This window comes from Aquarana catesbeiana, linkage group LG05, assembly GCF_042186555.1.
Source record: "Aquarana catesbeiana isolate 2022-GZ linkage group LG05, ASM4218655v1, whole genome shotgun sequence".
In the NCBI taxonomy this organism is placed as follows: domain Eukaryota; kingdom Metazoa; phylum Chordata; class Amphibia; order Anura; family Ranidae; genus Aquarana; species Aquarana catesbeiana.
The window spans coordinates 494,031,121-494,056,910 of NC_133328.1; the positions used below are offsets into that span (position 1 = coordinate 494,031,121).

Genomic DNA, 25,790 nt, shown 5'->3' on the forward strand with positions numbered 1-25,790 from the left:
GCGCTGAACACTTCAGCCCCTGTATATATATCACACAGGAGGTTTTTTCTTCTACCATTTCTAGTGGAAAAGAAGATTTGATGCTATGATCACTTTCCATAGTGGGTCAATCATAGCAGATCCCCATCCAGTGCTCAGGACCCTCATTTTGAGGTACAAGGGGCAGGGGATCAGGAAGGTCTTCCAAAGAGACCTGGAAAATACTAATATATCCTCTTCTGAGGATCCTAGTATGGAGGGAGTACTCTCACATTTCTGGTACACTCCCTCACTAGATTGGTTAGTTTAACCCTTTTGCTGCCTGTAGTGGAGTCTAGTGATGAGCCCACCTCTGGTTGGGATCACTAACCTTCCCCGTCTGGGGACGCTTTTCCTATTTATTCATGGCTAATAAAGCTGATATATTCAGATGGGAGGTTAAAAAAAAGCAGCAATTAAGGCTGCAATCACCTCGGGAACACCTGGATAAACTGTTTTTTCCTTCAAAAAGTTGTATCTATGGAGGAAGAATTCTATAAGGAGTTGAAACTTCTGCTTAAGAACAATATGTCTCTGGCATGTTCAGTAGCGCAGTCGAATTTCTTACGGCAAATGGGGTATCTCAGTCCATAAAGGATCAGTTTGTAGAGACAATTAAGAATCTTCCTGATCAGCAGGCCCAGCAATGGGCTGGCGTATCAGATGCACTATGTTTTACGGTGGATGCGATGATAAATTGTATCATTCAAGCCTCACGGCTTATGCTGGGACTAGTACATACACACAGAGTCCTGTGGCTGGTAAATTGGTCAGCCGAAGCACCATGTAAAAACTCCTAGCCAGTTTCCCTTTTCATTGTGAACGGTTATTGGAGACGATCTGGATAAATGTATCCAAAGGATTTCTAATGGGAAAAGTTCTCTTTCGCCAGTAAAAGAAGAAGATCAAACATTTCTCCTTTTAGCATGCTTCCTCTCAGTACCAGGGGCATCTGCCCCTAGGCAGTCTTGACGGCCTTCACCGTCAAGCTCAAGAGGTAGACCTCAGGGACAGTCCCAGGGCCAGAAGAGGTCTAGGGGCAGAAAGCCTGACAAAGCAAAATGTTAAGGCTTCCTTATGAAGGAGCACCCCTGCTCGCTTGGGTGGGGGGGGGGGGAGGCTTCTGCAATTTTCAGATCTGGCAGGAACAATGTCAGGACAGATGGGCTTCCTCAGTTTCTCTAGGTTACAAACTAGAGTTCCCGTTTCCTCGTTTTCTAAAGTCAAATGTTTGCAGAAATCCAGAGGAAAGAAGTCTCTCTTTTTAGCTCTGGATCATCTTTTATCTCAAGAGGTGTTATCAGAGGTTCCCTTAGAGGAACAGAGTTCAGGGTTTTATTGAAACCTTTTTATTCTTACGGTTCCAAAACCAAACGGGGAGGTAAGACCCATTTTAGATCTCAAAGATCTGAACCAGTACTTCAATATCTGGTCCTTTCGCATGGAGTCAATCCGATCGGTGGTCTCCATTTTGCAAGGAGGAGAATTCTGGCATCAATTGATATCAAAAGATGCATATCTCCACGTACCAAAATTTCCCGCTCATCAGAAATTTCTACACTTCGAAGTAGAAAATGGCCATTTTCAGTTTGTGGTTCTGCCATTTGGTCTAGCCACTGCATCACGGGCATTCACAAAAATCCTGACACCTCCCTTAGTCAGGTTATCGGCCCAGGGCATAACGGTCCTAGACTATTTAGATGCTCTGCTTTTGGTAGATCAATCAGTCTCTGGTCTAAACCAAAGTTTAATCGCTGCTGTAAGTACCTGGAATGCCTAGGTTGAATACTCAACCTAGAAAAATCCTCCTTAAAACCATCAAGGAGATTACAGTTCTTGGGGCTAGTCATAGATACCGTATAAAGAAGGTATTCCTACCCCAGGCAAGAATTGGTTCCATTAAGGTTCAAAGCAAAGAGAAATCTTCCATTCGGATGTGCATGAAATTGTTAAGGAAAATGGTGGCCTCCTTCGAGGCCGTTCCTTATGTGCAGTTTCATTCAAGACTGCTACAAACGCTATTCTGTCAGTCTGGAACAAGAAGGTTCAGGCTTTGGTTTTTTTCCAATGCTCTTATCCCCCCAGGTGTGTTTGAGCCTCAGTTGGGGGTTAATGTCAGCAACCTCCAAAAGGGGAAATTCTTTTTTTACCAGTATCCTGGAAAATGGTAAACAACGGATGCCAGCCTTTTAGGTTGGCAAACAGTCCTGAAAGAAGCTTCTGTCCAGGGGAAATGGTCCAAGGACCAGAAAGGACCCTGTCCATCAACGTTCTAGAAGTTAGGGCAGTACATCTGGCCCTGGAGTTCTAGACGCTCAAGCTGCGGAATTGTCCTGTCAGGAATCAATCCGACAACGCCACGGCTATGGCTTGCATCAATCACCGAGGGGGCACAAGAAGTCGTGCAGTCCAAAAAAGAAGCGAATCATATTCTGGCTTGGGCAGAGAGCAACATACCTTGTCTATCAGCAATGTCCATTCCAGGGATAGAGAATTGGCAGGCGGACTATTGAGTCGCCAACTATTGTTTCCGAGACAATGGTCCCTTCACCCCGACATCTTTCTCTCGATATGTCAAGAGTGGGGTATTCCGGACATAGATCTGTTCGCGTCCAGATTCAGGTGGTCCTAGGGTGGCCCAGGAGATCTTGGTTTGCCGAGATCATAAAGAGGGCAGTAGAAGTCCCTTGAACCCTGCCATTATGGCCAGACCTTCTAGCTCAAGGTCCGGTATTCCATTCTACCTTACAAACCCTAAATTTAGCGTTTTTTTCTATTGAAACCCACATTCTAAAGGATTGTGGGTTATCTCCTACTTTGATTAATGCTAGGAAGCCGGCCTCCAGAGTCATTTACTTTAGAATCTGGAAGGCGCACCCCAGGAAGTATGTCATAGGTAGGATTCTTGAATTCCTGCATATGGGATTAGAAATGAACCTGGCCCTGAGTATGATCAATATTTTTTCAACGGCCTCTTGCTTCTCACTCTCTGGTGCGTATTTTTATTCAGGGGGTAACAAGAATTAATCCCCCTGTCGGGGCACTTCTAAATCATTGGGATTTGAATTTTAGTCTTGTCGGTTTTACAGAATCAGCCTTTTAAACCTATACAGGAAATTCTGTTAGGTCATTTAAAGAAAAATAGTCTTTTTGGTTGTCATATCTTCTGCCAAGAAGATCGGAATTGGCGGCTCTGTCTTGTAAAGAGCCATATTTTTAATCATGCATAGGATAAGGTGGTACTGCAGCCTCATCCTAAATTTCTGCTGAAAGTGATGACCGGTTCTCATTAAACCAAGATATTATTCTGCCTTTTTTCCCAGAGTCTCGATCTAAGGAAAAGAAGGCACTACATTCCCTTGATGTAGTAAGAGCGGTTAGGAAAACGCTCAGATTCGCAAAAACAGATATTTTGTTTGTGCTGCCAGAAGGTCCTAAAAGAGGACAAGCAGCGTCGAAATCTACTATTTCCAAATGGATTAGTCAAGTGATTGTTCAATCTTAGGGTCTGAGGAAGAAGGTTCTTCCTTTTCATGTTAAAACACTTTCCACCAGGGCTGTTAGTGCTACATGGGCGGTGCGTTACCAGGCCTCTATGGCTCAGATCTGCAAGGCCGCAACTTGGTCTTCAGTCCATACATTTACCAGATTCTATCAAATCGATGTAAAAGGTCATGAGGATATTGCCTTTGGGCATAGTGTACTGCAGGCTGTAGTATAAGTCCTCTGGCCTCTTAATGCCCTACCTTTTTATTGCGTCTCCCTCCCTTCAGTTGCCATTGCTATGGGACATCTCACATAGTAATTACTATGGCTCTGTGTCCCCTGATGTATGAAAAGAAAACAGGATTTTTAAAACAGCTTACCTGTAAAATCCTTTTCTTTGAGGTTCATCAGGGGACACAGAGGTCCCTCCCTTCTTGGTATACAAGTGTATTGCTTGGCTACAAAACTGAATACTCCCAGTAGTGGGAGGGGTTATATAGGGAGTGCACTTTTTAATTTAGGGCGTGCCAGTGTCCATCACCTGAAGGTGGCCTATAACCCACATAGTAATTACTATGGCTCTGTGTCCCCTGATGTACCTAAAAGAAAAGGATTTTACAGGTAAGCTGTTTTAAAAATCCTGTTTTTGCTCCAGAGTATGTCTCGATAGTTTTCAGACTAAGGAATATGTTTTTGTTTCAGTTTTCCATATCTTGCTGCTTCCTCTGGATATGGCTACAGCTGCCCTAACTTAAACGTAGCTAAACCACAAAACAAAGATTTAATATATTGCAGCTTAACTGTCCTTAGTTGTGGTGATTGCATTTGCTGTTTTCAGGCTTCTCCCATTATTTTCACCTGGTAATCCTGTAAATAACACTCTTTCAGGTCCTGGGTACTACGCCCACCCCACTCTACTATATGTACATAGGGAGCCATGGTTGTTTCCCAAGGTGGATTATAACTATGTGTTCCTTCCTGCATTTTCATTACAGGGTTTTGATTTTAGTTTAGTTCTCAGGAAGTGACAAGGACACTGCACTTCTGGCAAGATCAACAGGTATTTTCTGTACTTATTGAAAAAGTTTTAGACTGAAATATTAAAACGAATGCAGCTACCATATCTAAGGACTGGTAAGCTACCATATTAAATTTTTGTTTTTGGGTTTAGTTATGCTTTAAAACATAAACCTGTCTTTTGCCCATACTGCACAAAGCACAGGTTCACCTAATTGCCAAACCTAATAGCTGCCTATATTTCTAAATTTTGCTTACCCACAGCAGCAAAGAGAAGACTAATTGCATACATAGAATTAAGGACTCTCCTTGCCTGCACATGACAGCGCAGGGGTCTGGCAGTTGGCCACTAAGGCACCCAGCACTGTTTTGTGGAAAGAAGGGCAAATGGTCACATGCTTCCAATACACGTAAGTAACAGGCATTTATCTTCACTGGAGTTGGCTGAACACAGTGCTGGGGGTAATGGTCAATATACAGTGGGGACAGAAAGTATTCAGACCCCCTTAAATTTTTCACTCTTTGTTATATTGCAACCATTTGCTAAAATCATTTAAGTTCATTTTTTCCTCATCAATGTACACACAGCACCCCATATTACAGAAAAACACAGAATTGTTGACATTTTTGCAGATTTATTAACCACTTGACAATTGGGCACTTAAACCCCCTTCCTAACTAGACCAATTTCAGCTTTTGGTGCTCTCACACTTTGAATGACAATTACTCAGTCATGCAACACTGTACCCATATGAAATTTTTGTCCTTTTTTTTCACACAAATAGAGCTTTCTTTTGGTGGTATTTAATCACCGCTGGGTTTTTTATTTTTTGCGCTATAAATCAAAAAAGACTGAAAATTCGATTAAAAAAAAAAAAAAATTCTTTGTTTCTGTTAAAATTTATTGCAGAGTATTGGCGAGTATTGGCGAGTATTGGTAGAGTATTGGTGAGTATTGGTAGAGTATTGGCGAGTATTGGCGAGTATTGGTATAGTATTGGCAGAGTTTTGCAGTGTTGCAGAGTATTGGCAGAGTATTGCACAGTGTTGCAGAGTATTGCACAGTGTTGCAGAGTATTGCACAGTGTTGCACAGTGTTGCAGAGTATTGCACAGTGTTGCAGAGTATTGCAGAGTATTGCACAGTGTTGCAGAGTATTGCGCAGTGTTGCAGAGTATTGCGCAGTGTTGCAGAGTATTGCACAGTGTTGCAGAGTATTGCACAGTGTTGCAGAGTATTGCAGTATTGCAGTGTTGCAGAGTATTGCCATTATTTACATTGAGCAGTGCTGTGGACATTAAACATCCAGCCCACAGCGCTGCTGCCATCTCTCCCCCTCTCCCCCTCTCTCCTCGCACTGTACCGATCGATACAGAGAGGGGAGGGAGGAACCAGCGTCATGACGTGACGCCGGTTTGTTTACAAGTGATCGCTCCGTCATTTGACGGAACGATCACGTGGTAAACGGCCGCGATCAGCGGCTATTTACCGTGATCCGTGATGCAGGACCCGGCGGTCACGAATGTTCCCGGGTGCGCGCCCCAGGGGGCGCGCGGGAGCAACATTCTGGTATGATGTCCCACGGACGTCCACTCAGAACTAGCCAACCGTACTGTTGCCGTCTTTCGGCAATGGCCCGGTCGGCAAGTGGTTAAAAAAGAAAAACTGAAATATCATATGGTCCTAAGTATTCAGACCCTTTGCTCAGTATTTATTAGAAGCACCCTTTTGATCTAATACAGCCATGAGTCTTTTTGGGAAAGATGCAACACGTTTTTCACACCTAGATTTGGGGATCCTCTGCCATTTCTCCTTGCAGATCCTCTCCAGTTCTGTCAGGTTGGATGGTAAAAAGGTTTTTGTCCAGGATATCCCTGAACTTGGCCGCATTCATCTTTCCCTCGATTGCAACCAGTTGTCCTGTCCCTGCAGCTGAAAAACACCCCCACAGCATGATGTTGCCACCACCATGCTTCACTGTTGGGACTGTATTGGACAGTTGATGAGCAGTGCCTGGTTTTCTCCACACATACCGCTTAGAATTAAGGCCAAAAAGTTCTATCTTGGTCTCATCAGACCAGAGAATCTTATTTCTCACCATCTTGGAGTCCTTCAGGTGTTTTTTTAGCAAACTTCATGCAGGCTTTTATGTGTCTTGCACTGAGGAGAGGCTTCCGTCGGGCCACTCTGCCATAAAGCCCCGACTGGTGGAGGGCTGCAGTGATGGTTGACTTTCTACAACTTTCTCCCATCTACCGACTGCATCTCTGGAGCTCAGCCACAGTGATCTTTGGGTTCTTCTTTACCTCTCTCACCAAGGCTGTTCTCCCCCGACAGCTCAGTTTGGACGGCCAGCTCTAGGAAGGGTTCTGGTCGTCCCAAACGTCTTCCATTTAAGGATTATAGAGGCCACTGTGCTCTTAGGAACCTTAAGTGCAGCAGAAATTTTTTTGTAACCTTGGCCAGATCTGTGCCTTGCCATAATTCTGTCTCTGAGCTCTCCAGGCAGTTCCTTTGACCTCACGATTCTCATTTGCTCTGACATGCACTGTGAGCTGTAAGGTCTTATATAGAAAGGTGTGTGGCTTTCCTAATCAAGTCCCATCAGTATAATCAAACACAGCTGGACTCAAATGCAGGTGTAGAACCATCTGAAGGATGATCAGAAGAAATGGACAGCACCTGAGTTAAATATATGAGTGTCACAGCAAAGGGTCTGAATACTTAGGACCATGTGATATTTCAGTTTTTCTTTTTTAATAAATCTGCAAAAATGTCAACAATTCTGTGTTTTTCTGTCAATATGGGGTGCTGTGTGTACATTAATAAAGGAAAAAAATGAACTTAAATGATTTTAGCAAATGGCTGCAATATAACAGAGTGAAAAATTTAAGGGGGTCTGAATACTTTCCGTCCCCACTGTAGCAGGGTAGACAATAACTGCATTTCTTGCTTTTCCCTGAATGGCCAAAGTGCAGGCTCATTTGAATGGCATTATAAATCATATTATCAAATATTAATTAATAAATATTATTATTGTATTAATATTATTCCTTAAAATTTTCTTTTTTTCAATCAGACATGCACATCCACAGAATATGCATGCCAGATTTACTCTTCCTTAAGAATCATACATGGTGCTAACTTATCTCTACTTAGTATAGCACAATGGGAGTTGCCAGTCAGTTTTTCCAATTTTTCTATTTTAACACTACTCTGCCACAATCACTTTATACTTATGAATAATCAAATTGTTGTTACAAGAGGGAAATTTTCAGATTGCTTGTAAATTGCATCTGGGTATTGCATCTGGGTATCGCAATCGGAAATGTAATTATTCTATGTCATGGTACCTCTTTTAGCTATATGTAATATTTTGTAAGTACTGGAGCAAAGGAAATATAGCACTGTTGGTCATAATAATGTAGCAAAGTCCCGGGCCTCTTTGAGCCTTACGGTTACCTCCAGAGTTAGGGAGAGCCGACATCCTTCAGTTTAGAGTGGGTTACAAGGCATGGTGGGTGTAATGCAAGATGAACAGGTGGGCGCCAGACACTTTTTGAATGCAAAGAGATTTATTGGCTCTTAAACAGAACTGTGGGAGAGAGGGTTAGGACCAGGACACCCTTAGGTAGTTGCAAAGATAATTAGCAGACCCCCGAGACTTCCATAGGTAGACAGATATACAGGTGAAGGCCTCTAGCTGGACACCACTTCTGTATAGGTAGGACCACTGTCTCTTATGGCAAAAATCTTGTAGCAGTTACTAACGGTAATGTTATTCAACTATTTGCAACACGGAAAGTTCTCCTTTCCCCACACTCACTCACTGTGGGTCTTCACTCAACAAGCTCCCAGCCTCTCTCACTAGACTTTAGATCCACTGGCCACTGGATCCCCTGAGCTCTTCCACTTTAGCACTCAGTATCTTCCTCAAGCGTCACCCCTTTCCTGCTGGGTCCCTGGCTTGGCACTCACAGATACTTTTCAAGCTTCACCTCTGCTGTCCCGCTGGGTCCCTGACTTGGCACTTGCTGAAGTTTTCCCACTTCTTCATCGTCCCCAGCTGGCGAGAAGTCTGCTCTGATACTGGCCTCAGCTTACTCACAGTAGTCTCCGGTAACAAGGTGAATGGTTCCTTAGTGGCAACAGCTCCCCCTCTGTGCCTCCAACCACAACTGATTCCCCGCCCAGTGGAACTGTTACTTCTGGTTGGACTACAAGCCCGCAGTCCCAACCCTACACTGCTTTCCTGCTTCTGGATAGGCCCTCAGACAGCCTAGCAGCCAGATGTCCCCGGAATAGGTCTTAGGTTTCTGGCCTAGCAGCCCAGGGGACACTACAACACACGTCCATCCAGACAGCCGTCTAGGTGGCACAGAACCCAGATCACCTGACTCCATCCCAACAAAATAACCACACAATGCCACTTAGGGACAGAAGAGAGAAAGGCTAATTTACACAATTAGGGGAAAACAATTGATCTCCTAACAATTGGCCAGGGCAACTATTGCCTGGCAACTAAATTTGATAGCAACCCTGCCTAAACATCAGGGTGCTACATCCTCCCTTTGCCTAGGAAAACAACATCACAGAGTTTGCAGAAAAATAATTTGAGCTCTCAAGCCTGATAGCGAATGTCCTGGCAAAAACTGGGATGGGTAGGGGAACGAGGAAAGGAATAATAATACAAACAATACATGTGGCGTACCACATGAAGTAAATATGCATAACATATACATGAGCAAGTGGCAGTTCACACAAGGGCAAATAAATCACAGACATTATATACAATTTTATATACAATACAATAGTTAAGGGAAAAAATGCCTATATCTTAACTGTCTATCTACTATATACAAAAAAAAAAAATACAAAAGGTTATTAGTGCTAGCCAAGTATAAATCACTGTCTCTCCTTGTCCAAGGAAAACGCAATGGGTGCAGGAACACCTGAAAGAGAAAAAAACAGACAGCAGAGAAATGCATCCTATTCCTACGATAACACAGTGCAATATATACATAAGTGAATCTTGAGTAACTGTTAATTGCCCTCAGCCGAGGACAGCATAGCAATGTAAATATACCCTATAATATATCTAAACTACAATGATCTCTATATCTGAACACACATATAAATGAAAGTGGACCCCATCCTCATCCGAGGATGCCAGCCCCTTCCACAGCCATCCTACAGAAACGTTCTCAACATTTCCTATCAGATAAAAACATAATGTGAATAAGAGTTCACTCAGGTTGGCACTGCTCATGCCACCTGCTGGCCAGTATATGAAAAACAATCCTGGTATACTGGACAGTCCACTATTCAAAGTGTAAGGTGAGAATTTGCCCCTTTTTGCCACAGCTTATTCTACTAAACACCCCAGTGTCCTTGAAACTTCAAAGTCCATCAATATATTTTCACTCAAGGTAGAACAACATTTCACAGCAGTTTTCCTTCTTCTCAGGGACAACTCCAGGGACAGGAGGCATGGCTGCAATCAGGTAACAAGCAGCCAGGCCATGGTGCAAGGCACCACACTTCTGAACACAGGTCCCCATGCAATGGTAATCTCAGTACCAACCTTACACTGCTTTTCTGCTTTGGATAGGCCCTCAGACAGCCTAGCAGCCAGATGTCCCCGGGATAGGCCTTAGGTTTCTGGCCTAGCAGCCGGGGCACTACAAAACATGTCCATCCAGACAGCCATCCAGGTGGCACAGAACCCCAATCACCTGACTCTCCCAGCAGGCCAAGGGACCCAATAAGATCCCTGCCCATTGGCTGAGATACCCTATTCATTTCTATTCTGTCCTTGCAATGCCCTTGTCTTATCTAATGTTACCAGCTACAATGCCACCTAGTGACAGAAGAGAGAAAAGCAGCAATTCCAGAATTAGGGGAAAATCAATTGATCTCCTAACAATTAGCCAGGGCAACTAAACTAAATTTGATAGCAACCCTGCCTAAACATCAGGGTGCTACAATAATTTGAGAGGAATTCCAGCTTACAACCAACTAGGCTAGTTAAGTGTAAGCTGGAATTTCAGTTTATGTAAGTGTAATCAAAAGTTTTCTACCCTATTCGGAAAAAAATGAAATCAGATTGGTTGTTTTAGGTAAGAGCGTACTGTGTATTGCCTTTGCTCTGGTTATAAATCAGACTTCCTTTAAGTAGAACATAAGTTTCATTTCACCAAAGACTATCCCAAGGAAACAAACTGCTAGCTGTGCTTTAGTGTTTTGCGAGTCACAAAAATGCACTGATCAATGTATAAATGACACTGGCAGGGAAGGGGTTAACGCTAGGGTGCGATCAAGGGGTTAACTGTGTTCCCTAACTTTGAGGGGGATGGGCTTGCCGGGACAACAAAGAGATCACTGTTCCTGATCACTAAGAACAGCAGATCTCTGAGTTGTCCCCTGTTAAGCCCCATACACACATGCAGTGCAAGGACCTGCCTGACTGCATACACATTGAAACTCCTAAGGTTTGACCTCAACGGGGATCTGCCTTATTTACTGATCCCCATGTATTGATATTTCTGCTCTTAGGTATAGGCCAGACTGCAGCTTCCCCTTAGGCAACTCCAAATAATGGAGCTCCAATAATGTGAGATTTTAGATAAGTGGGGGGTGGGTGGCGCTGCCTGTAGGCTACATGATGATCTAATGATTTCCCCTCCGCAGGTGAGAGTGCACTCTAATTGCACACCTCAGATTGACTGTAAGGGTTTTTGAAAATACTCCACTTGTTGATAGTGATAAAACTTATTATAACCTATGTGCAAAGACAAAAATGCTCTTGTAAACTACCTAGTACATATGCTACCATTAGGTTACCAACATTTGTTAGAAACATATATATCCTTGGAGTATCCACTCATAATTATGAGTGCACTCAGATGTGATTATACTCAGGTTACAATTAGCACCCAAAAGATATATATAGTACTGGTGTCTTAATGCTTCACCGTCCACCTATGTGGCATAACCAACATAAATCCACATTCAAATTGATATAAGTGTCCTTAGTGCTTCAACAGGCATAGTGCAATATCCAAATAAGAATATAATTAATTAAAAATTTGTGTAAAGCAAGCGGCTCAGCTGCGCAAACCAACGTACCTGTACGTTAGTCCGTGCATGTGGTATTGTGGGGGGGTGCCCGCCGCGGGAGCGCTCCCGCATGTCCGCTGTCCACCCACGATCACAGTACAGAGAGGCAGAAGAGGGATCTGCCTATTTTTGATAAGTGGGGGGTGGGTGGCACTGCCTGTAGGCTACAGAATGATCTATTGAGTTCCCCTCCGCAGGTGAGAGTGCACTCTAATTACACACCTCAGATTGGCTGTAAGGGTTTTTGAAAATACTCCACTTGTTGATAGTGATAAAACTTATTATAACCTATGTGCAAAGACAAAAATGCTTTTGTAGACTACATATTCTACCATTAGGTTACCAACATCTTTTATAAACATATATATCCTTGGAGTATCCACTCATAATTATGAGTATACTCAGATGTGATTATACTCAGGTTACAATTAGCACCCAAAAGATATATATAGTACTGGTGTCTTAATGCTTCACCGTCCACCTATGTAGAATAACCAACATAAACCCACATTCAAATTGATATAAGTGTCCTTAGTGCTTCAACAGGCATAGTGCAATGTCCAAATAAGAATATAATAACATTTGTGTAAAGCAAGCAGGCCAATTTAAAAATTAATAACGCAATAGTTCCAGTGTTGTGCAGTATGCAGGTATCTTGTATTAACTCTTGCTTCCAATTCTTGTGCCAGGTAATAAAGTGACTATTGTGCTCCAAGTAATAAAGTGACTGTTGTGCTCCAGATAATAAAGTGACTGTTGTAAAATAATTGAATTTAAAAGCAAAACATTTCTCAGCATAGAAAATCTTAATTCGCTTGTTTAAAAAGACGAGCGCTACGGGTCAGCGTGTGTTCCACCGCGTGGAGTCTCTCTAAACCAGAAGTGACGTGTGTGCATAGCCCCACCTTATTCCTTTTCGTCATTGGACGTCGTCTTGAGGCGGTGCCATCTTTGCTCACCTCATGTCATTTATGGTGAGCGGCCATGCGGGATCCACCCCCTATTGGTTGGTTACGAGTGGACAGGGAAAATAACTTGCGCCAATCCCAATGCACTGGTAATTGAAAGTAAACACCATGCAAGAAACACACAGTGCCCTGCAATCCAAATTTCGATAATTTCCTAAACTATATCCCTTGGGCTCAATTATCAAAAATGTATCCCGCATCACAGCTCTTCCATTCCAATCCTAATATTAGCAAATAAAACAGACATACAATTGGGAAGAAATTCAGGCTATTTCACCCCTGACATTTTGCAACGTCCATAGAGTAAAAGTTACTAAAACAGTACCACTCCATCCTTTCAGCAATTACAATGTTGGGGACACCCCCACTAAATAAACCCCCCTCCCTTTCCACAGATACATTCCACTGCTCTAACCCACCCCAGTGGTCAGCTTGGGAAATGCTATGGAAATAGCTTGGGGGTCCTTAGCTTACGGCTAGGTTAACTATGGCAATCCAGATATTACCTCAGATGATGTCCGTGTGACGAAACGCGTAAGACAGGACTAACTTGATACGTATTACGTCAGATCCGGGAGCTCTGGTTTCTGGTACGCGATCGGTGGAACGCAAGCTCTGAGTGAGGAGAGCTTCACCTCCTCGCTACGTTCGGAGAGCGTGTGAGCATGTTAGCTCCCTCTCCCCTTTTTTAAATTCCTTGGATTTGTTTGTATTTAATTTTTAATAAAAGAAGCAATACGGAGTCACGCTATGCGAATCGCTTTTTCTTTTTTTTTATAACACACATGTGTGGATATCTGGCTGGAAATTACGCCTTAGAAGGGAGACAGTGGAATCTCCCTTCCTTTCGCCCGTGGATGGTCCTTTGCCCTGAAGCTGGGAACTAGGGGGATATCGTAACTCCATGACTGGGATCACATCATATTTACTTCACGCTTGTACCCCTCCAGGGGTGCAGCGCTCTGGTGAGTGAAAGCACAAGAGGGGAGCACAGTCACCATTGCCAGCACGTTCTTTTTAAGAAAACTTTCACCAATTGGATGAAGCACTATGTCACTTTTTATGGACACTTATTTTTGATTTTTTGATTTATTATTGGATATCACTAACAGCAGCTTTATTAGTCACTCTACATCAATTCTATATACCGTATGTTAATGGTTTAATACATATTGCACAGCTTGCTAGTGCTGATTGATGGGTAGTAATTACACCAGTTGATTATTTATTGATTGCATTTTATTTGAGTATTTTTATTATTTATTACTTATTATTTATCATCTTATCAGCACAAATATATATTTATTATATTTTTTTAGCACATGTCACTTTATATCATTATATGATAGGAAGGATTTGTCCTTGCTGGACACATAACGTTTTTTTTCCCCACTATATATATACATATATGTCTCATGGTATATACACATATATTTTTTTCACATAGAACAGCACCATTCCCTATTCTGTTTTCTATACAAATCCAGCTAGTGCCAAACCTAGCTAGTAGCTCAAGCCCTAATATTTAGGGTTATAGGCCCCACCTCCACTAAAATGGGATATCAAGGCTATGTGAACCTGGTTTGTTCCCCAGACCTTAAACCCGTACTCCACAGAAATATTCTGCTCTTTTAATGGTGGGTCTATGAGGTTAACCACACCTATAATATACACTAGACTTTAATGGTATTGGGGTACCTTATTGAAATAGGGGTAGTTTTAAGGGTTGGATATAAAGCAATTTAAATCTATATCCAGGTTGAGGCCCCCAGGCACCATGGACCCCAACCTGTATATCCATCTTGTTTCATTCTGTGAGATGAGAATTTTCTTATTACCTCCTCTCCGGTGATCTTTAATATAGTCTATTCCATAGAATATCATCCCTGTAGGATCTCTATGATGTACTTCATTGAAGTGGCGTGACAAGTTATGTTTCGGGAACCCTTTTCTTATGTTAATTAATATGCTCCCTAATTCTCACGAACAGGGGTCATGTGGTTCTGCCCACATACTGAAGATGGCATGGATATTCAATAACATATGTAACATGGGTCCTGTTACATGTAATTAATTATTTTATTTGATATTCTTTGAGGTCAGCCCTTGATTTGAATGTGTCTCTTTTTCATGGTTGCTTTTTGTTCACTCTGCATGGCAAGCATCTTTGGCATTTGTAGCAACCCTTAATTTCTGAGAATATTTTGACTGGCTCCGGGGGGTCAATCACATTATGGACTAGGTGGTTTCCAAGTGTAGGAGCTCTTCTATAAAAAAATTTTTGGTTTCTTTGGTAGAATTTTTGATAGTACTCGATCTTCCTTTAAAATGGGCCAATATTTTTTAATGATATATTCTAGGGCTTGATATTGTGTGTTATGCCCCTTGATAAAAGCCATATCCATTTGGTTCTCCACTTTCTTTGTTTTTTTGGTGAATAGTGCATTCCTATATATTTTCATTATTTCTGTCTTCAACTTAGCCAGGTTTTTTTGTTGGTACCCTTTTTCTTGTAATCTTTTGATCAGGATATCAGTTTGTGCTTCAAAATCTTTCAATGTATGACAATTTCTGCACAATCTTAATAATTGGCCCTTAGGGATGTTCCCTTTCCACTTGGGATGGTGGTAGCTGGAAATTGGTATATAACCATTACGGTCTGTTGTTTTGAAGAATGTTCTGGTATGCAGACCGTCTTCGCTCTTGAAGATCTGCAAATCCAGATAGTCAATCTGTTAGTGGCTCCATTTTCTCGTGAAGGTGATACCATACTTATTGTTATTTAATCCTTGAAGAAATTTTTCAAAGGTCTCAGCCGTTCCTTCCCATTAACATAAGAAAAGGGTTCCTGAAACATAACTTGTCACGCCACTTCAATGAAGTACATCATAGAGATCCTACAGGGATGATATTCTATGGAATAGACTATATTAAAGATCACTGGAGAGGGGGTAATAAGAAAATTCTCATCTCACGGAATGAAACAAGATGGATATATAGGTTGGGGTCCCTGGTGCCTGGGGGCCTCAATCTGGATATAGATTTAAATTGCTTTGTATCCAACCCTTAAAACTACCCCTATTTCAATAAGGTACCCCAATACCATTAAAGTCTAGTGTATATTATAGGTGTGGTTATATATAGTGTATATTATAGGTGTGGAGCAGAATATTTCTGTGGAGTACGGGTTTAAGTTCTGGGAAACAAACTAGGTTCACATAGCCTTGATATCCCATTTTAGTGGAGGTGGGGCCTATAACCCTAAATATTAGGGCTTGAGCTTACTAGCTAGGTTTGGCACTAGCTGGATTTGGCATCTGCACTTTGATCATGACTTTATTACCAATGGCAATACCCCACCAGGGTGTGGGAGCCCTGAAGTGCAACTAGGTTATTAAGGTGTAGGTGAACCCTAGTGATGGTTGTTAACCACTAGATTAGTCATAGAGTGAACTATAGGACCTACTCCATTTACTAACAAGTCACATGTTGAGCTTGACGGTACCAGGCTAACCTAAAAGTATCCATAAAAATTACTAACTAATATTTGATTTAAAAATAAGTCAGTCACCTATTATGTGCACAAGGTAATGTCTGGAATGTTAAAGTCCATTTAGCTGTGAGTTAGGAAGCCCCTAGCTAATTCCATAGCAATTCCAGACTAATTTAAATGTACACATATAAATGAATAATTAATATTTGATTTAAATAAAGTCCGTCACCTATTAGGTTTACCAGGTAATATCTGGATTGCCATTGTTCACCTAGCCGTAAGCTAAGAACCCACCAGCTAATTCCATAGCATTTCCCAAGCCGACCACTGGGGTGGATTAGAGCAGTGGAATGCAGCCGTGGAAAGGGAGGGGGGGATTATTTAGTGGGGGTGTCCCCAACATTGTAATTGCTGAAAGGATGGAGTGGTACTGTTTTAGTAACCTTTACTCTATGAACGTTGCAAAATGACGGAGCTGAAATAGCCTGAATTTCTTCCTAATTGTATGTCTGTTTTACCTGCTAATATTAGGATTGGAATGGAAGAGCAGTGATGCGGGATACTTTTTTGATAATTGACCCCAAGGGATATAGTTTAGGAAATTATCAAAATTTGGATTGCAGGGCACTGTGTGTTTCTTGCATGGTGTTTACTTTCAATTACCAGTGCATTGGGATTGGCGCAAGTTATTTTCCCTGTCCACTCGTAACCAACCAATAGGGGGTGGATCTCGCAGGGCCGCTCAACATAAATGACGTGAGGTGCACAAAGATGGCACCGCCTTCGTCCAATGACGAAACACATAAGGCGGGGCTACGCACACATGTCACTTCTGGTTTAGCGAGATTCCAGGCAGTGGAACGCACGCTGACCCGGAGCGCTCGTCTTTTTAAACAAGCAAATTAAAGTTTTCTATGCTGAGAAATCTTTTGTTTTTAAATTGAATTTTTAAAAATAAAATTAATTCTGGATTTACACTATGGAAACCCATCTTTCATTCACATGAGGATACATTATCAGGGTCGCAGAACAAGGAAATTACTATATTTGACCCAGAGTTTGACAGTGCATCTGAGACTGTTCCTTGAGGGTCTGGAGGCTGTGGTTTTTTCCAAGACGTGCTGGAAGGGTGAATGACCGGCCCGGCAGACGCCACACACTCACCATATGTGATCTACCCCTTCAGGGGTGCCAGGATTTGGTGAGTAGGGATCTGAAAGGGGGAGCACAACAGTCACTTTATTATTTGGAGCACAACAGTCACTTTATTACCTGGCACAAGGATTGGAAGCAAGAGTTAATACAAGATACCTGCATACTGCACAACAGTGAAACTATTGCTTTATTAATTTTTAAATTGGACTGCTTGCTTTACACAAATTTTATTATATTCTTATTTGGACATTGCACTATGCCTGTTGAAGCATTAAGGACACTTATATCAATTTGAATGTGGGTTTATGTTGGTTATTCCACATAGGTGGACGGTGCAGCATTAAGACACCAGTACTATATATATCTTTTGGGTGCTAATTGTAACCTGAGTATAATCACATCTGAGTACACTCACAAAAGCATTTTTGTTATAATAAGTTTTATCACTATCTACAAGTGGAGTATTTTCAAAAACCCTTACAGCCAATCTGAGGTGTGTAATTAGAGTGCACTCTCACCTGCGGAGGGGAACTCATTAGATCATTCTGTACCCTACAGGCGGTGCCACCCACCCCCCACTTATCAAAAATAGGCAGATCCCTGTTCTGCCTCTCTGTACTGCGATCGTGGGTGGACGGCGGACATGCGGGAGGGCTCCAGTGGGGGGCGCGCGCCCACAATACCGCATGCACGGACTAACGTACAGGTACGTTGGTTTGCGCAGCTGAACCACCTTGCCACAGTATATATGCGGAAGGCGGTTGGCAAGTGGTTAAATGTGCTTCTCATATCCCGCAGTTTTTCCACCTTCACCCTTGTGGATTTCAGTTAATACAATTAGGCAGTGACTCCCACCATCTTTCACCACTGCGGTCACCTCCAGTTTAGACCCGTTTCCTGATCTAAAATTGCCTTCCCCTGTTGGGGTTAATTCCAGGCTCCTCAGCTGTTCAATCTCCTTCCTCTCTCCTCACTGAGCTGGCTTTGTATGGACTTCCTTTCCTCCACGTCCCCTCAGTATAAAAGATACACTCCCATTGTGTAGTATATAAAGGTTTCACATTTCTTGCATAATATCCACATACTGTAGGGGATAAAAGGTGTAGCGCTAAAAAATAGTAGTGAATAAACAAAGAGTTCATATATAATAAATTCAATAGCATAAAAACAATTGATTCATAGAAATATAGTCCATCTGGGGAGTTTCAATAAGATGAGGAGAGAGAGAACTGTCACCAACACCCAATATAACTGACACTCACCGCCAGTGTATGGGATATGCACAATAAACAAATCACTGAAAGGTCAGATCCATGGTTCCTCCTGTTCATCAAATGGTCCACTAGTTAAGCAAGAGATCCTTCTTCCACTGACCCACCAGATGCAGATAACTTAATTGCAGATAACATAATCTCTGCAACACTCTGGCTAAAGAGTATGCTCCAGAGGTATAGCACGGTGGTCACATATATAGGGAATGAAAGAAATACTCTCATTGCACAGGCATCCAACAGAAGGGCAACTTTATTCCATTAAAAGCTACATATACAACTCACATGTGATGTGTGCAGTACAGGCATAGGGAAAGCGTCCAGCGCTTCCTACCAACAAGACGGCGGCCACTCCTCTGTTCACACCACTACGTCACTCGTCCCTTGCTCTATACGGTAGCTTAGCTTAACAAATTTTTTTATATCATCCACATACTGTACGTTACAGCTTGAAACAGTGCACTTTAAAAGATCATCCGATGGGGCAGCAGCTCCCGTATGCTCTCATATGTTCCACAAACACAGTACTCAGTCACCCGACTCCTCCCACGCATATTATCACGATCATGTGACTTCCTCAGGGGTTAGAGACCCCAAAGCTCAAACACACATGAATACCACCTGCAGTCACAAGTAGGAGGCTCTGGTGGTGGGAGACAGTTGATTGGGAGCATATCACTAGACATGTACAGAACGGAAAATGTTGTTTTGTTTCGGATAGATTCGTTATGTATTGTTAATTAATTTCGGAATTTGTTTTATTTTGTTTATTAATTTTCGAATGAATTACACATATTCAAAATGATTCGACGAATTTGAATCGTTCTGATCGGGTATAAAAAGATCGACCGGTTTAAATTCAGTGTGAAGAATAGCTAGTTCTTAAGGAGCGTCTCAAGAAGCTGGCAGCCGCGTCCGATGACTCATGAGCTGTCAGCAGGCTTCCCTGTTGAGAGCTGAAATGTAAACAAAAGAATGCAGGCAATAGTAAATCCAAAAAAAAAAAACAGCGTGGGTTCCCCCCCAATCAATACCAGGCTCTTCAGGTCTGGTATGGATTTTAAGGGGAACCCCACGACAAAATAAACAAAAAAAAAATGGTGTGGGGTCACCTCCAAAATCCATACCAGACCCTTATCCAAGCATGCTGCCCATCAGGCAAGGAAAGGGGGGGACGAGCGAGGGGCTCCCACCTCCTAAAACATACCAGGCCACATGCCCTCAACATGGGGAAGTGCTTTGGGGGGGGAGGCTCTGCTCCCCCCAAAGCACCTTGTCTCCATGTTGATGGGGACAAGGGCCTCTTCCTCACAACCCTGGGCGGTGGTTGTGGGGGTCTGCGGGTGGGATTTACCAGAGTCTGGAAGCCCCCTCTAACAAGGGGGCCCCCCAGATCCCACCCCCCATGTGATTGAGGATGGGATACATATTACCGCTACCCATTCACCAAAAAAATGTAAAAAGAAAATAAAGACAGTACACACGTTTTTGACAGAGCCCCCCTGCCCTAAAGCATCCCCCCATATTGAGGGCACGTGGCCTGGTATGGTGCTCACTCACCCCCCTTTCCTGGCCAGCAAGCTGCATACTCGGATAAGGGTCCAGTATGGATCCTAGGGGGGACCCCAAGTCATTTAAAAAAAAAATTGCCGTGGAGTTCCCCTTAAAATCCATACCAGACCCGAATGGCCTGGTATGGATTGTGGGGATCCCACGCTATTTTTTCTCTGACTTTTCTATTGCTGGCATTTTTTTTTTTGTTTACATTTCAGCTCTCAGCGTGGACGCCCGTTGACAGCTGATGAGTCTTTGGTTGTTAAGAAAATATACAAAACATACTTGGGAGGCACACCCTAAAATGCTTTACATTCAAGATGGTGCTGCTATAAGACCAAAAACAGTACAAAACAGATTACAGCGCACACATACAAAAATGACATTTATCCTGCAAGGCTAGTTAAAAACACCTGAACATATTCAAAAATATGGGGGTTTGGCCACAGTATATGGTCATATAGTGCTAAGCCCACTTACTGCAACAAAGTACCCCGAATTTGGTTGTTAAGGACACTGTGACTGGCTTCCCAGCTTGCTCCTTAAAGCGGTTGTAAACCCAGTAAAAAAAAGAACAAAAAAAAAAAAGTAAGACAAAGACCTAATGAGCTAGTATGCACCGCATACTAGCTCATCATGAAATACTTTCCTTAAAATGCAGCCCCCGCAGAGGCGCCCGGTCACCGCTGACCCCTGGCGCTACTTCCAGGTTCGCAGGCTCCGATGCAGGCTCCGACGCTGTGAGTGGCCAAAACCACGATGAGGTTACTCCCGCGCATGTGCACGGGAGCCCTCGGTTCCGGCAAGAAGCTCTGAAGTTCCGGCACGATACGCCGGACCCTTTAGAGCACATGCACCGCTGACTTCAGCGGCTGCATGCAGGGTGAATATCTCCTAAACTGTGCACAACGCGAGGTATACAACTGCTTTAACAACCAGCTATTCTTCACACAGAGTTCAAATTGTTATGAAAATTTGGAATTCATTAGAAAACAAATTAACAAAACAAATTTCCACAAAATTTGTTACAATTTCATTTGGAGGTTCAGATACAGCTGAATAACCACAAATTTGTCCGAATTTACATTCGGGCCGTAACGAACTGAACATGTCTGCATATTACGCTACACCCTAAATACGGGTGTAACGTGTTCCTAAAGTTGAACCTAGCCTTTAATATCATGGGAGCATTTACACTGGCCACTAGCACCCCCAACCTCCCACCTGGTGCTGCCCCTGGATAATGCTAATGCAAATGGGGTTAATAGGGTGTGCCCAGGCACATCCGACACACCCTGTGTGCACGCCTATGTGGAAAGGGTTGTTTGGCAAATGGAAAACATTTTGGGCCTGTTTACATCATCCTACTTCTAAATATGGCAAAACAGAAAATGTATGAGCTGTCATCTAAAAAAAAAGTTCTGACTCAGAGGCTTGGAGGACTAAAATCCATTTAAGCTGTCACAAAATAGATGACACAAGGATGTTTTTCTCTATGGCAGCAGTGCACAATGGGGTTGATTTACTAAAACTGCAGAGTGCAAAATCTGGTGCAGATGTAAAAATAGAGAGCAAGTCAGCATGTGCAGAGCAGGGGGAAGACAGTGAATTTCTGGCTTTTAGCCACTTACCAACTTCTTTCCTAACCAGACCAATTTTCAGCTTTCGGTGCTCTCACATTTTGAATGACAATTACTCAGTCATGCAACACTGTACCGATATGATTTTTTTTGTCCTTTTTTTCACACAAATAGAGCTTTCGTTCTGGTATTTAATCACCGCTGTTTTTTTTCATTTTTTTGTGCTATAAAAGAAAAAAGACTGAAAATAATCTTTTAAAAATGCATTTTTCTTCATTTGTTATAAAATTTTGCAAATTACTAATTTTCTTCATACATTTTTGCCAAAATTTATACTGCTACATATGTTTGGTAAAAATAACCCAAATTGGTGTATATTATTTGGTCTTTGTGAAAGTTATAGAGTCCACAAGCTATGGTGCCAATCTCTGAAAATTGATCACACCTGAAGTACTGACGGCCTATCTCATTTCTTGAGACCCTAACAAACCAGGAAAGTACAAATACCCCCCAAATTACCCCTTTTTGGAAAGTAGACATCCAAGGTATTTAGTAAGAGGCATGGTGAGTTTTTTACGTTTTTTTTTCTCACTTCTTTGCAAAATGAAGATTTTTTTTTCTTTTCTTTTTTTTTTTCACAAAATTGTCATATTAGCAGGTTATTTCTCACACACAGCATATGCCTACCACAAATTACATCCCAAAACACAATCTGCTACTCCTCCTGAGTATGATTATACCACATGTGAGACTTTTACACAGTGTGGCCACATACAGAGGCCCAACATTGAGGGAGTACCTTCAGGCGTTCTGGGATCATAAATTACACATATCATTTCTTGACTACCTCTTACACTTTTGAAGGCCCTGGAGCACCAGGACAATGGAAACGCCCCAAAAATTACCCCATTTTGGAAAGAAAACATCCCAATGTATAATCTATGAGGCATAATGTGTCTTTTGAACATGTCATTACACGTTTGTGAGGCACTGTAGTGGCATGGATGAGAACTCATGTGGCATGGATGAGCATGAATGGGGATGGAAGAGCCGTGGATAGGGATTCCTGAGCATGGTTGAGCCATGGCAGCAGTGCACAATGGGGTTGATTTACTAAAACTGCAGAGTGCAAAATCTGGTGCAGATGTAAAAATAGAGAGCAAGTCAGCATGTGCAGAGCAGGGGGAAGACAGTGAATTTCTGGCGTTTAGCCACTTACCAACTTCTTTCCTAACCAGACCAATTTTCAGCTTTCGGTGCTCTCACATTTTGAATGACAATTACTCAGTCATGCAACACTGTACCGATATGATTTTTTTTGTCCTTTTTTTCACACAAATAGAGCTTTCTTTCTGGTATTTAATCACCGCTGTTTTTTTCATTTTTTTGTGCTATAAAAGAAAAAAGACTGAAAATAATCTTTTAAAAATGCATTTTTCTTCATTTGTTATAAAATTTTGCAAATTACTAATTTTCTTCATACATTTTTGCCAAAATTTATACTGCTACATATGTTTGGTAAAAATAACCCAAATTGGTGTATATTATTTGGTCTTTGTGAAAGTTATAGAGTCCACAAGCTATGGTGCCAATCTCTGAAAATTGATCACACCTGAAGTACTGACGGCCTATCTCATTTCTTGAGACCCTAACAAACCAGGAAAGTACAAATACCCCCCAAATTACCCCTTTTTGGAAAGTAGACATCCAAGGTATTTAGTAAGAGGCATGGTGAGTTTTTTAAGTTTTTTTTTTTTCTCACTTCTTTGCAAAATCAAGATTTTTTTTTTCTTTTCTTTTTTTTTTCACAAAATTGTCATATTAGCAGGTTATTTCTCACACACAGCATATGCCTACCACAAATTACATCCCAAAACACAATCTGCTACTCCTCCTGAGTATGGTTATACCACATGTGAGACTTTTACACAGTGTGGCCACATACAGAGGCCCAACATTGAGGGAGTACCTTCAGGCGTTCTAGGATCATAAATTACACATATCATTTCTTGACTACCTCTTACACTTTTGAAGGCCCTGGAGCACCAGGACAATGGAAACGCCCCAAAAATTACCCCATTTTGGAAAGAAAACATCCCAACGTATAATCTATGAGGCATAATGTGTCTTTTGAACATGTCATTACACGTTTGTGAGGCACTGTAGTGGCATGGATGAGAACTCATGTGGCATGGATGAGCATGAATGGGGATGGAAGAGCCGTGGATAGGGATTCCTGAGCATGGTTGAGCCATAAATGTGGATGAATGAGTATGGCTGGGCCGACTGAGCATGAATGAGTATGGCTGGGATGGCTGAGTAGGGATGGGGTGGCTGAGTAGGGATGGGGTGGCTGAGTAGGGATGGGTACGGCTGAATACGGCTGGGTATGGCAGAGTACAGCTGGGTATGGCAGAGTACGGCTGGGTATGGCTGAGTACGGCTGAGTATGGCTGGGTACGGCTGAGTACGGCTGGGTACGGCTGAGTACGGCTGAGTACGGCTGGGTACGGCTGAGTACGGCTCGGTACGGCTGAGTACGGCTGGGTATGGCTGAGTACGGCTGGGTATGGCTGAGTACGGATGGGTATGGCTGGGTATGGCTGAGTATGGATGGGGTGGATGGATGGATGAGTATTGCTGAGTATGGATGGCTGAGCATGGATGGATAGATGAGTATTGCTGATTATGGATGGCTGGATGAATATGACAGATGGATGGCTGAGCATGAATGGATGGCTGGATTAGTATGACAGAGGGATCGCTGGATGAGGCTGCAATCCGTCATTTGACGGATCCATCACGTGGTAAACGGCCACTGTCAGCGGACCCGGCTGTCACGGATACTCCCGTGTGCGCGCCCCAATTCTGGGAAGACGTCAATGTACGCCCTCCCAGAGTCATCGAGCCACGCTGTAGCTGTCATTTGTCTATGGAGCGGTTGTTAAGTGGTTAAACAGTATAGGCACTTATTTTTAATGTTTTACATAGCTGTATCTACAAAAGGGGCCAACCTGACATGATCTAGCAGGACTTCATTTTCCTAATTTAAGCTGAAATATATTACATTGTTGGTTTTGAGTTTAATATCGCTTTAAGTTCTTCATTTTCAGATTGTTTAAATATCTCATACTTTGTATAAATCTAAACTTGTATATTTAAACTTTTAGCTGATGGCAGACACTTTCTGTGGGATAACCCTGCACTGGTTGGATGGAATAAAAAATTTGCTAATGGAACCCAATACAAAATGACTGGAGGCACTAGCACTAACCTTTTCAAATCTAAAGAATGGATGGACAGAAATAATTTCTTGAAAGGCGGAGATGCTTTTATTCTTATATCTGTAGAAGGTAGGAGAATGTTGCTCTAATATTTATATAACATGCTCATTCTGTGAAGTGGCTATGTTCAATTTTATCTCTGAAAACAACAAGTTTTGATAAAAGCACTAGTTCTTGGCAATCATTAAACCCCAAAATACAGGCTCCCAAGGTTATATTAAAGTGTATATAAATCTCTCTTATTTTTTCTCTTTAAAGCGGTTGTAAACCGCTGGATGTGTTTTTTTTTGTATCCTGCAAGGTAAGGTTATAATGTGCTAGTATACTAGCACATTATGTTAAACTTACCTGAAAACGAAGCCCATCTAGCGGCGAGATGTCAGAGCTGCAGGCGCTTCCATCTTCACCCGTCTTGCTTCCGGGTTTGCGGACCCTGGCTCTGTGACTGGCCGGAGCTGCAATGATGTCACTCCTGCGCATGTGCGCGGGAGCTGCTGTTAATGGCACAGGGCTTTGAAGGAACGGCCGGGTGGCCGTTCCTTCAGAGCGCATGCACAGTGATGTCATTGACTGCATATACAGTAAATATCTCCTAAACGGTGCACAATGCAACTCAGTACAGCAAGTGAGGTTTGTACTCCAGATCAGGAAGTGTACAGTATTACTGCAGGATTATCATGTGAAAAGAACAAAAGGAATGCAGCCACCACTAACATCTATAGAATGGTAAGCTGCCAAATATATATTTTTCTTCTTTGGTTCAGACACTTCAACTTTGACCTTTCAGTATTTCTACTATCGGTATTTCCTGACATGTCACATTTGACAGAAATAGTATATATTTC

The 25,790-nt window shown here is 42.4% G+C and overlaps 1 protein-coding gene across 1 annotated transcript in view; it reads left to right on the forward strand.

Moving 5' to 3' along the window:
- LOC141146060 (meprin A subunit beta-like) overlaps positions 1-25,790 on the forward strand; it is a 183,547-nt gene that overhangs the window by 142,643 nt on the left and 15,114 nt on the right. Inside the window, exon 9 of the mRNA XM_073632822.1 lies at positions 24,832-25,014. Coding sequence (XP_073488923.1) covers positions 24,832-25,014 — 183 coding nt within the window. The remainder of the gene's footprint in view (positions 1-24,831; positions 25,015-25,790) is intronic.